This window comes from Haliaeetus albicilla, chromosome 12 (assembly GCF_947461875.1).
Source record: "Haliaeetus albicilla chromosome 12, bHalAlb1.1, whole genome shotgun sequence".
Lineage (NCBI taxonomy): Eukaryota > Metazoa > Chordata > Aves > Accipitriformes > Accipitridae > Haliaeetus > Haliaeetus albicilla.
In genome coordinates, this window is record NC_091494.1 from 35,785,042 (window position 1) to 35,797,717 (window position 12,676).

Genomic DNA, 12,676 nt, shown 5'->3' on the forward strand with positions numbered 1-12,676 from the left:
GCGGACGGGTCACCCGCGGGGGAGCGTCAGGGAAAGGCGCCTGTGGGGAAGGCGCAGCAGGCCCGAGAGCGAGGGCAGCCAGCAGGGCTCCTGGGCGAGGCGCTGAAGGGACGGCGGCGCTGAGGAGGCCCTGAGGAAGCCGGGCCGGGGGCCGCGAAGCTGGCGGGCCCGGGGCGGGCGGCGGAGGACCCTTCCCGGGTGGTGGGGAGGGGCGCGGGGCGCCGCGGCCCGGCGGCCATTTTGAGGAGGACAATACCCGCCGCACGGCAGGGCCCGCTGCGCCCGGCGGGCGGGCGGGGCGGGGTGGGGCGCGCGCACGCAGGGCGGGCAGCGGCCGGGGCGCGCGCACGCTCCGCCTCCCGCCGCGTTATGTAACGGCCGGGGCGCGCGCGCGCTCCCTCCCCCCCAGCCCGTCCCCGCCCCCCACCGCCCGTCGGGGCCCAATGAGCGGCGGGGCCGCGCCGGGGGGGGGGGGCGGGGGAGAGCCCGGCGGACGGGGCGGGCGCGCGCACGCACGGGGGCAAGGCGCGGCCCCGCGGCAGTGCGTGCGCGCTCCCTCCCCCCCCCCGCCTTCCCCTCTCTCTCTCTCTCTCTCCCTCTCTCTCTCCTCTCTTCTCCGCCGCGCTCGGTCGTTTCTTCCCCCCCTTTGTGAGGCGCTCGGAGTGGCCCGGACATCGCTGACTCGCCATGGCCGACGAGAAGCCCAAGGTGAGGCAGGCGCCCTCCCGCCCCCCCCCCCTCCCCGCCTCCCTCCCTCCCTCCCTCGCCCCCGCCGCCTCACTTCGCCCCTCAGGCGGCGGCGGCGGCGGGAGGCCAGGGCCCGGCCGCGGGCCCGGCCCCGGCCCCGTCCAGCCAACGGCCTCTGCTCCGCCGCGCCGGCTTTGCGCGCCATTTTCCTGCGCACCCAGGCCGCGGCCGCCTTCCCGCCCCGCCGGGGGAGGGAGGCCGGGGCCGCAGCCTCCCGGGGCGGGCGGAGGATCCCCGGGGAGGGCGGCGGGGAAAGGGGGGGGGCCGAGGGGGGCGAATCCGGGCTCCCTTCCCGCCCTCCTCGGGGAGAGAGGCAGGTCCGGAGGCGGTTGCTGCCGCTGCCTTCCTCCTCCTCCTCCTCCTCCTCCTCCTCCTCCTCCTCCTCCTCGCGGGGCCGGATCCGGCCTCCCCTGCGCGGCTGGCGGTGGCCGGGGCTGGCTCGGGCGCAGCATCCCCGCTCGTATCCAGCCCTTCGCTGGGGCACTTGCCAGCACCTTCCCATACGGTGCTGGCAGGAGCGCGCCGGGGCCTTTCCGCCGCGGGAGGGGCGGGCGGGCATCGCTCCCTGTCCCTTTTGTGCTGCCTCTCGCCCCGGCTCCCCTGCCCGCGGGAGGGGCTGCCCCGGGGTGGGGGGGGGAGGCTCCTGCGGGCGGAGGGGAGCTTCGCTTTACAGCAGGAATTGAAAAAAAAAACAACCACAGCGAGAAAACCCACAACCAGCCAACGCCGCCGTTCTTTTTTTTTTTTTTTGGGGTCGGGCCGCCCCCCCTCTATTTTTAAACTGAGTTTGAAGGCGCCAGAAAATAATAAACGGCGGCGGGCCGGTGTGTCGGGGCCGTGGCCTGGAGCGCGGCGTGCGGGGATCTGTCACATGGCGGGGACCCGCAGCCCGGCCGGGGCCATCCGACACCCTCGTTGCTTCTCTGGCCTCGGGTTGCTTCTCCTAAAGAAAACAAAGATGAAAATGCTGCTGGGCACCTCCGGAGCGGGTGCTGCCTAGGAGCTGGGTAGCGTTGAATCTTCTCTTTGCCTCTGCTGTTAACACTCTGGATCAGAACACGAGCAGTGGAGTTGAAAGTTGCTTCTCTGCAATTTCTGCGCGTGGCTTCTAATGGAAGTGAGAGGATCGGACTGCTTATTTAGGAGGGTTTTCTCTTAAACCCTTTCTGAAGGAGAAAGCTTGGTTCTTTTCAGATGTTGTCACCTTTTCAAATACAGTCCTTTAAAGTATCTTGGAAGTTTTCTTCCCAAGTACCTCGACTGATCTGAAAAAGTTTGAGATATAGTAAGAAAGAGACATGCTAGTGGTTGAGATCATAGTTATAACATAAATAACTTTATTTCTTTGTTTGGGAACTGTAGTGTTACGTATTATGCCCTTGATAGAAATAACTTTTTTTTTTTAAGTTGTTGTAAAACAACTGGCCTAGTAAGTCTTCACTGCTACTTTGCATCTTAACCAATCTCAAGAATGACAACTAATATTAGTAGGCTTTGGGTTTTTTCGCGTGTGGCCTTTTTTTTTTTTTCCAAATAAAAAGTACTGACCTTTATTTCCTAATTCAAAGTGTCGAGTTGGTAAACAGCTATAATATCTTTATTTCCTCCTTTTTAATGAGCTGTTGCACTTTGATAAAATGTTAACTTCTTGTTTCATACCTTTTCAAAAAGTGTTGTTTTTTTTCCTCAACAGGAAGGAGTGAAGACTGAAAACAATGACCACATTAATCTGAAGGTGGCAGGGCAAGATGGGTCTGTGGTGCAGTTTAAGATTAAGAGGCATACACCACTTAGTAAACTAATGAAAGCCTATTGTGAACGACAGGTATGGTTCTTGTATGATCAGGAGAACTGGTGTCTGGGGGAGAGGTGATCTCCATAGAGATAGATGAAGACAGTAAAGTCTTTAAACTATGTAAATATGCAAAATGATAAAGACTTAACAGAAACTGATTGTGTTGTGGAAAGTGTATTGTTCTTAGGATCTGTTATAGAGTGGACTGACAGGGTTGTGACAGGAAGTGAGTAAAATAAAGATCTGTTGTTATCTTTCTGAAAGCTGCGTTATAGGTGTAGGCTCTTGGGAGGCAACTGCTAACTCTACTGCTCAAAAATACCAGTATGGAAAAGGGTGGGTTAGGAACTGGCAGTACGAACTTAGGATAGAGAGTTGAGTGATAATCAGAACTATTTTTATAACTCTGAGTAAGTTTTTGGTCTGGTCATAGACTTCTGATTTATTAGCTTAGTATTATTGTATTGAGATGAGAGACTATCAATGAGTATTTCAGGGTTTAGAGCTGTTATAATGTCTAGCTTGAGAAGGAACTTGTACATTTAATGGTGAGCTTTGTTTTTTCTCTTGTGGCCTAGTTGTCAAATTAATCTTCCGAGGGACAAAAAAAATGTATTTTGCTAGTGTAGTGGCAACTGCAGCCAACCTAGTAGGTTGTGGGTGGCTATTGCAAGTTTTAAAAATGCCTGTATAACAGTAGTGCTATTTAACACTTTATTCTGAAGCTTTTGATTAGGAAAATTTTGTCTGCGCTGTCCATGATTTTTTAATGAATGTCTGCCTTTAAAAGATTCCATATCTACAAAAGTGTTTGGAATTGGGGAAGGGTTTTTTTTAAACACAAATATTCAGTGATACAATCAAATGCAATAAAATCAGTATAAAATATTGAGGTAACTATTTCACCACCACGAAAAACAAACTCTAATTCACATACAGAGTGGTAAAACCTCTTCGGTTTACCCTTTGCCGCAATAGGAGAGTGATATGAATAAAGAAGGAAAATCAGCTCTTACTCAACATGTGAATACGTTCTTGTATGGGTATTCTGGGGATACATTAGGGAATGCTTGAGGCTGTAGGCTCATTTTTCCTACCTCTGTTGTACAAACTCATATTATGTAAATCACTGTGTATTGCTTTTTCCAAACATAAAGTGCAGTTATATCTGTCTTTTTGGGAGTTTGAGGATTGGTTAATTGTTTGTAAAGTCCTGGGAAGGATGATTTTAGAAGTACCATGCATACTTCAGTTACCTGGACACAAACAAAAGTAAGAATCTAAAACTTTTTGCCTAAATTTATAATTTGCCTTAAAAAAAAAAAAAAAAAAAACAAAAAACAAAACAAAACAAAAAAAACCCCAAACAAAAACAGAAAAACGCAGGTGTCAGTTGGAGAGAAAAAAAAAAAATCTTTTGAATGGGAGATATTTCTTCTGATTTTGTTTTTAAGCTAGTAGGTATCGAAAGGATATTTCTGTGGAGATGGACTTGTCTTTAATTTTATTTCTTGGGTGGTTACTTCTCAAACTTTGTTTAAAAGCATTTGTTCTGCATATCTCTAAAAATTAGATTTTGTTTGTGTTCCTAACTAGGCATACCCAATCTTAAAATCTTTAAGCTGCGGACTTCAGATTTAATTTTGGAGAGGTGGAAGCTGCGTATAATAGAGAATTTAGCAGCTTTAAAGAATGAAAATCATGTATTGCATGTAGTAGACCTAAAATGGAAGTAACTAAACCTTGAATGATACGTTTAGAAGATGAAGGCTATTCAGCTAGCATTTATTCAGCTCATAAAGTTGTCAGGAACCTGCAAAAAACCAACACTTTTGGAATAGGAAATACATATTTTAAGAAACACAATGTTGGAGAAGATGGCTCAAACCAAATGTTGCTGTGCAAAAATGTGTTGCTGCCATGACACTTAGCCACATGGTTTTCTTAAGATGATGTTCTGAGTGAACACTGCAGAATCTTAGTCACGCTAGAGAAGGCGTTTTGCTGTGAACTATAAAGTCTTACCAAAAAGTTCACTCGTATTCTTTATTAAAATATTTTTCCTGACAAATCAACTTCTAAAAAATAATTACTACATTAAGTTTTCTTTTGTGTGTTATATCTGCTCTTGCATGGCTAAACAAAGGTTGCTTTTCCAATTCAGAGATGCCAAAGCAGCACCATGCAATACATTGGATTTACTTCAAAACCAACTAGACTTCTTGTATTTTTAGATACTCTAGAGAGAGAGTAGATAGAACTGGGAAAGAAGTAGACACCAATGTTCTTGGTTCTGGTTGTATCCTCAAACTTCATTCATCTTCCTCTGCAGAATGTAGTGTGCTGTAGAACACCTTTGAAAACTAACTTGCGAATTTGAAGCTTATGTTATTAGTCAAAGGGATTGTTGCTCTTTAGTTATCTTTTTGAATCCATTGGCTCAAGCAAGAATGAGAAGTAGTCTTCTGGGGATGGAAGAGGTCAGCAAAGTGACTATTATGTGGTAGAAATGCTAGTTTGAAATACTATTCAGTAGATTCTGGAAGTAGAAGATTTTTTTTTTTTTTTTGAAAGTTCCAGCTGTGCGTGGAAAAACTTTGTTCCATTGATTTTTTGTTAATGGGAATTCAAGGTCAAAAAGTTACCATTGCCTACTCTTTTCTGATGCAGACTAATAGATGCTAATTGCATTTCTGGAAAAAATACTTTAGAATACCTTTGCTTTGGGGCAAGATCAAAAAGGAGTATGGAATATTACTGTTTGACATTTGTTAACCCAAGTGTTGCATTTATTTTTTAAGTGAATTATTATTAAAAAGCACTATAAAAATCCTGGCCTTTGGGGTGAGGCTTGTGTACTAGAAATTGCTTTAACTTACAGTGGGGGCACTGTTGCTTCTATTAGTTATTGGACACAGTGCAATTTTTAATACAAAACAGATTGCAAGGATTTGTAGTGAAGTGCCTTAAAGACAGTGCATGAAGGGAGTATGAAAACTGTATCTTGCGTTATGAATGGTGGCTTTTAATGATCATGCTGCAATTCCAGTGACAAGTTCAAGAGAAAACTTGTGAGTACTTTTACACCAGGCTTACTTCCCTTTGTGTTACTTCTCTTTGTCCAGGGGTTGTCAATGAGGCAAATCAGATTCCGGTTCGATGGGCAGCCAATTAATGAAACAGACACACCTGCACAGGTAAACAACAGAAGCGAGACCAAAGAACTGTATTTGAAATTTGCTGCAGGAGTTGATGCTTCTGTTTCATATAAAATACTTGTGTAATTGCACATATTGGTGATAGAACTTGATCTTTTTTACCATTATTTGGGTATAACTAGTTTAGAATTACTGGAAATGGAATCTAAGACTTCTTGAGTGTTTTGAATAGTAAGTCAGTATCACTAATAAAAAAAATGAAGTACAGTGTATACAGATGGTGAGTCTTGTAAAACTCACTTTATTGAGTCACAGCTCTGAGATAAGAATTGGTAAGTTAAGAATTGAGTTTTTCCTGAAGCAATGGCTTTATTTTTTTATGAAAGCTTGCCAGGATGTTATCAAAGATCCGGTTTGCAAAGTTGCATTTGTAATACAAAAGTCATTTTCTGTTGTTTGTAAACTGAAGCTCTGTTTCAGCAGCATAAAATTAATGAATACTGTGAAGTTTGGGTTGTCTGTAATTAGTTAAAACGAAAGCCATTCCAATAACAGAATGGTTCACTGTGACTCTTGAGTATGTTTTTGTATTGCTCCACATAGCTGTGTTTAATCAGCCTTTCCAAGTGATACAGCTTTATATGCTTTTCAGAACCACTTGTTATGAAATAAGGGACTCTTGGTTTTAGAAGGCTTATGGTAGATCTGTATTTTCTTAGCAGTTGCTCCAAAGAATATGCCTCTCATGGCCACAATCTATGCAACTTTTTAACTTGGAATACTGATAATTGAGGCAACAGGGTGCTTTTGTCCCCATCCATGTTATGCTGAAGCTAAGGATCAGTCTATTTATAGCTGTGGTAAATGCCATAGACCAGTTTGTTTTCCTGGAGCAGAAATTGAGACTGTTTAGAAATATAACTTACGTTAGTTACAGCAGCTCCTTCAATCTTGGTACAGATTTTGTCAGTAGGTAACATTAACATCCCAGGAATATCAACTGTGAAAATTATGGTGAAAAAAAGAGTTGTATCAATCAAGTATTGCTGTTCCTCATTGGCAGTTTGTTATGTGGTTGACCAGGTAAAGTGTTTTTAATTTTTTTGTGCTTGCTGATACTTGGTTTTACTGCCTGATTGGGCTAGGGGCCTTAATTATAGTCTGCTTTCTTTAGTGCTGTAGCTGAAGCCATTTGCACATTTCAACAACAACAACAAAGTGGAATTGTGGCAATGTCCTAAGGTAAACTGAGGAAGTAAATAGGAGAAAGAAGATGCAATAGCAAAGTAGGCAACAGAATTAAAATATTATGAATGCTGATTTTTCCATAGGAGTCATACAGTGCACCCTGAAGTTATGCACTAGAATTCATTCTAGGACAACAGCTGTCGACTGGCACTTTTTTTCCATGTAATTTCTTTGCTTTTGGGTTATGGTGAAGTAAGTTAAATGTAAAAAGTGATGATGATGGAGGGGAGCAGGGCTGGTCTGGTTAAGTTGCATAAAAAGTAAACATGGAGATAGGAAATGTAAGAACAACCCAGCCTATAGTAGATATCTGAGAAGAGTTGAAAGCCTTTTTTCTCTTTTCTGCTGTAGTTGGAAATGGAGGATGAAGATACAATTGATGTGTTCCAGCAGCAAACAGGAGGAGTTTACTAAACAAACAAACAAACAAACACACAAAAAAAGAACCTGCTACTTTCCTCTCCAGAACTGTGCTCCCACAGGCGACACATTCACAATTAGAAAAATGAGACTTGGTTCAGCCACATCCTGACTACTGCAGTATAGTTTTCTCTCTTCTCTCTTTGATTTTTTTTTTCCTATTCCTTCTATTGTACATAAAGTAACTGGTGTATGTGCACAGACATAATGCATATTTTTTTTAACTAAATGGCCAATGGTATGTTTTGATCAACATTTAATGGAGATGGGGTGGGAAAACAAACTGGTTCTGTGAAATTGCCCCTTTCTCCGTTAGTGGCATGCTCCTTCTACTTTTATCTTTATATTCCAGTAAGTTATTTTGCTCTCACTGTTTAAAAACAAAAACCTTGCATACCTTGTTTGATTGGATAATTTCAATGTTTTTCTTTTATCATTGTAAAACCAAGGACAATTTTATAACTTTTTTGTACGTAGCTGTTACATGTAGAGCAATCTCTGTCTAAGTAGGGGTAAATTACTCTAAAAAAAAAAAAAAAAAATCCTAGATAGTTTTCCCTTCAAGTAAAGCGTCTTGTTGTTTAAATAAACTTCTTGTTTAAAATAACCAGTTTTCTTTATTTTTCTGTGGAGTAATAGTACTCGGCACTTATTCCTTTCTCTGCAGCTTTTTATGCTTCTCAGTTCTCAGCTTTCTGTGTGGTAAGTAAGCATAATCCCCCTTTTACAGTCAGAAGACTGTTGGAAAATGAAAGGCTTCCTTGAGACTTCTCAGCCAGTCCATAGTTGAACTAGAAATAGAAGTCGGTTTTCTCTTCTTTTGGTGGTTTTTTTGTGTGTGTATGTTCTGCTAAGCAAAAAATGTTTGATTAGGCAAACTGCAAAATACTGGACTACTTACTAATGCCTTTGGCTTGAGATCTTTTTGTCAGTTTTTAGTAGAAGCATCATTATTGTTGTTACAGTAGCTTATTTAAAACTCTGTATTTGAATGCTTTTTGATGTAAACGTTAAGTTACAAAGAGCAAATAATTTTGTTAATCATTCAGTTTACCGTGGTATCAAATGGGAGATGCTTGGAAATGTAAAGCAAAAATAAAAACCTGAGTTCTGGTTTTGGGTGTATAGCTATGGTCGTGTAGATTCCAAGCTCTGCTTTACCATTGTGATGTTCCTGCTTGAAAGGGGAAGAGGTTTGAAGTACCAAAGGGAGCTAGTGACAATGATGTTTTTCATGAGTCTTTTCCACAAGGGTGTTGTTCCTTAGTTTTCTGGGGAGGTTTATAGGTTGCAGTGAAAATGCGTGGACGTTCGTGAAAGGTTATATGCCTGTCTGCTCAGCAGCCCCAAAGCATTCTCTGATGTCTTAGGAATGTTCTAATATTTTGTAGTGTTTGCAGTAAGTTAATGCTCTTTTAGGTACTAACTTGTTAGCTGAGCTTACTTTTTGGTGGTAGTTTTTGTAATAGTTAATTCGAGAAGTGATTATTACACACTAGGCCTGTGCCTGCTGGATCTGGAAATTCTTTTTCTGGCAAAATGATGGGTCTGTGCATTTAGCTGGTGGACAATGATCTATTTGATTGTCACAATTTTAACACATTTGATACTACATTAATTGCATCTGATGTAGCTATAAGAAAAATAGCTGGTTTTGCAGTTGCTTTTGACTATATAGCTGAAAGATGTAATCTACTGTATGCCATTGTTTTAATTCTAGGAACTTCTACTGCTAAGCAGGTTACTTCTTATTCTGGTATGTATCTTGTAGACTTATGTGGTATATTGCAAGGTTGGAATTCTCTCTCGTGAACAAATGTTTTCATATCCAAACTCATGAAGGCCTGGAAGAAACTTCTTCAAAATAAAAGGTATGGGGAATATATTTCAACACCTTTCATAGGTTAGACGTGGAATACTTTCCTCTTTGGCTTTAGAATCTCTGGTTTTCAACCTGGCTAGACTTCTGATAACAGTATATAAAATTCTTTCAACTTGATGTCATGCCAAAACTTTTCCCCAGAGAAAGCTGTCTTTATCTTGTTTGGCCAAAAAAGATGTTTGGACTTGCTCTGGTTTCTGAAGAAAGGGTGAGGTCTCCTTAAATACAGGGTTTTTTCAGCCCAGCTTAAGACATTGAAGCACAAAATTCACTGTTGTGTCTTGCCTACTATTTTTTCTTTCCTGAGGCAATACAAGTCAAGTGGCAGGTACTGAATGGCATGCTTTCAAAAACAATGTCTTAATTTCCTGAATTAGTAGAGTGGTGCTTCATCTGCCATGAACTTATGTGCAGGATTCTTGTAATATAATGTTCCATTAATAAAATGAGACCATTTAACGTGAATTTTGATTAGCGTACCAAAATTCCCCTGTACAAAAATGAAAAACATAGGCTTTCGTACCTTTGAATTGATGTGGCAGCTTTGGAAATACACTTTAATTAAGCATAAAGTGAAATTTCCTCTAGTATTTAGCAACAGGCTATTAAAAAAATGGAGAGGTATTGATCACCTAAATTTCTCCACTTCTAACATCTTTCTGCTATTCACTTGAGCTTGCTCCTCGTATTTCTGAAATAATTCCTCTAACAGTGCTGAATGGTTTTTATGTAAGATGGTGACTGCAATCAAAAACTGATAAAATGGTCTTTTCCGAGAGCTGTTTCCTTGATCAGATAAAAATCAAGAAACTCAAAGATTTTAAGTAACTTAGTTCCTTAAGAGTCCCAAACATTTTATTTCCGTTAGTGTAGTGAACTGTTAAGTGGACTGGCACATTCTGATAGATAATGTATTTGTGTACACAGCAGTGCAGAAATACTAACCTGTTTTTTAAAAAACTTTTTTTAGAACTCTTCTTGCATGGTCTTGCAAATACTCTCCTTATCACAGAACTTGTTGCTTGTTGGTACTTCTCTGCTGCTAGAGAATTTACCTGTTGATTCCTGTGTGCTGGGACCTAAGTGGTTTTGGTGTGAATTCATCATCACTAAGAAAGCTACTAACTAGGGGTGATGATTCAGAAGTGTATGAAGTACAGGGCTGTAAACAATTTGGATCAAATTATTTGGAGTTCACTTTGCTGTTTGGCCTGGCTTGATTTGTAATGATTCTTGGGTTTACGCTGGTAGCCTAATGGACTACTAGAAGTCCGTGTGTTGGAGGATAAAGGAAAACTGGGCAAAGAGATCTTATCACACTAGTTGGGAGGTAAGTTTTTTGTTTGTTAAACAGCTGGGATCTTTCAAGAGCCTGGGCAAATTGTATTATTACCCACAATTTTCAAGTAATGTATTCTAAAGTGATTGCCATGCAATTTAGTTAATAGTCCTCTCATGGTTTTTTAAAAGAAAAAGAATGGAGTAAGTTGTAATTGGATACAATACTCTAGCAAGTTCTTGTGGCTGGTAAGACCTTGCCTTCAGTGTATGCTGGTTCTTTAGTCCCTCAGACAGTTTCTGTTTCAGTTGGTGGAATGGACGCAACCTTAAGCATTATTTGGCTTTCCAGTTATTTAAAAAGACATAACCGAAACTGTTCGTTTCACGTAAGGCATTTTTATTCATGTATGGCAGAGATACTGACAGATTGAAAGCACAGCTGGTTTTGGTGGGACCCTGAGTTAACACCTGAAAATCAGTGCCTTAGTTTATCTGAACAATGGGTATAATACCCACTTAAAAGGGCTCTTGTGAGGATCTGTATTAAGTGGCCTGAGATGCTGGTTCAAAAGGGGTTCTGGGAGTGCAAGGCTGTTCTGAAATGGAATAAGCTAAACTGCCCAGAGTGTAAGGAAATACTCCAAGGGGTAATGTGAGAGGGATTCTTGTACTGGCATATGGAGGTGTTCTCAACAAAAGAAAAATCCCTAAAGTAGTACTAAGATAATTGGTTCTTCAAGATAACTACAATATCAAACCAGATATAGCCTCTCTGCAAAGGTTATGGTCAAAACGAGGTTATTCTCTTCCAAGAATATTACTTTCTAGTACCTTCACTTCATTACGTCTGAGTCAGGCGATGTAATTTAAGTGCTGTCGTTTTGTCTGTTGGATACTGGTTCTATTGTGACCATTACTGCAACATTAATGAAAAGGTATAATGTGACTGGCACAAAAAAATAATACTTTCTGTGCTTCAGCCAGTTGGAAAGAATTGAATTTCTAAGGAATAGCAATTTGTTTTCAAAGCTAAAAATGAAAAACTAGATGCTTCCTTGATCATCTTCTATTAAATCGAAAGTGAACAATAAATTGAAGGATTTTTATTAGAATTTTAGATTGTGGCCACTTCTCAGTATGCTTGCATCAGCTGGTGTGACAGACTGTTGTGGAGTAATAAAAGACAATGTAAAAGCATTTAAATAACTTGAATTATTCTTAACTATATTACCACTGTAATCTAATACATTTCATTCTCTGGATTGTTGAGGTTTGTTCATTCTGGCTCTTAACCGGTTGCCAAACTGAATGTGTTCTGATAGCGAATAATTTAATCCTCTAATTTATATTGCTTTTTTGTACTTGGTGTCAGAATGCATTGGTAGTACAGCACTTCTCCCTGGTGGTTAGGAGTGTGAGGATAAATAGGAGATGGAAGACTGGATTTTGATCCCTGTTTACTGTTTTTGGTTGGCCTTCAAGATGCTGAATTACAGAGGTTTCCTGTAGCATGGGACTAATGGTCTTACTCTGACATGGAGATGCTGGGAGGCCCAGCTGGTGCTTATGAAATGGTTTGAGTCCCTCTGAGGGGAAGAGTTTTCCTCTTCTGAAGAATTTCAGCTTGTGCGGGAGGGATCAAGTAGGGCTAGTGATGCTATGAAGGCAGTGGCTTGCTGTCAGCACTGATCCCAGAAGTAAGGTCAGAGGGGTGCTGTACAAAGACAACAGAAGTGTATGAGTTGGTGAGGAGCTGCAGTGGGAATGGGGACTATGGGAAGAACTGTAGGTTTTGATAGTTGTGATATGAGGATGACTTTGGAGCGCTGGGGGAAGACTAAGGTTGTGGAAGCCCAAATAGATAGTAAATAGATATTGCTCCTTAGGAAAGGAATATTCTCTGGAGGTATGTGGATGCAAAGGACAGCCTTTGTGATGAATTTTGTGATGTTTAGATGTCCCCACTTTCGGCATGCAGTCCACGGATCTCATTAAAGCACATCTGATGCCCTGCAAGGGCTCTTGAAGGATCACTTGATTAAGAAAACTTCACAGTTCAAGCAAATTCAGACAAGACAAAAGTGGAATGAAAGGAGATCTTTGAGGACACTGACTTCCTCTTCTAGTGATGCTTGTCTTTTTTTC

General features: G+C 41.8%; 1 protein-coding gene across 1 annotated transcript; it reads left to right on the forward strand.

Annotated features, from left to right (window-relative positions):
• The first annotated feature begins 525 nt into the window (after nucleotides 1-525).
• SUMO2 (small ubiquitin like modifier 2) lies at nucleotides 526-8,493 on the forward strand. Its single transcript, XM_069799101.1, has 4 exons — nucleotides 526-708; nucleotides 2,441-2,572; nucleotides 5,668-5,739; nucleotides 7,300-8,493. The coding sequence occupies exons 1-4, from the start codon at nucleotides 688-690 to the stop codon at nucleotides 7,360-7,362; spliced, it is 288 nt and encodes a 95-aa protein (XP_069655202.1). The 5' UTR covers nucleotides 526-687; the 3' UTR covers nucleotides 7,363-8,493.
• The last annotated feature ends 4,183 nt before the right edge of the window (nucleotides 8,494-12,676 follow it).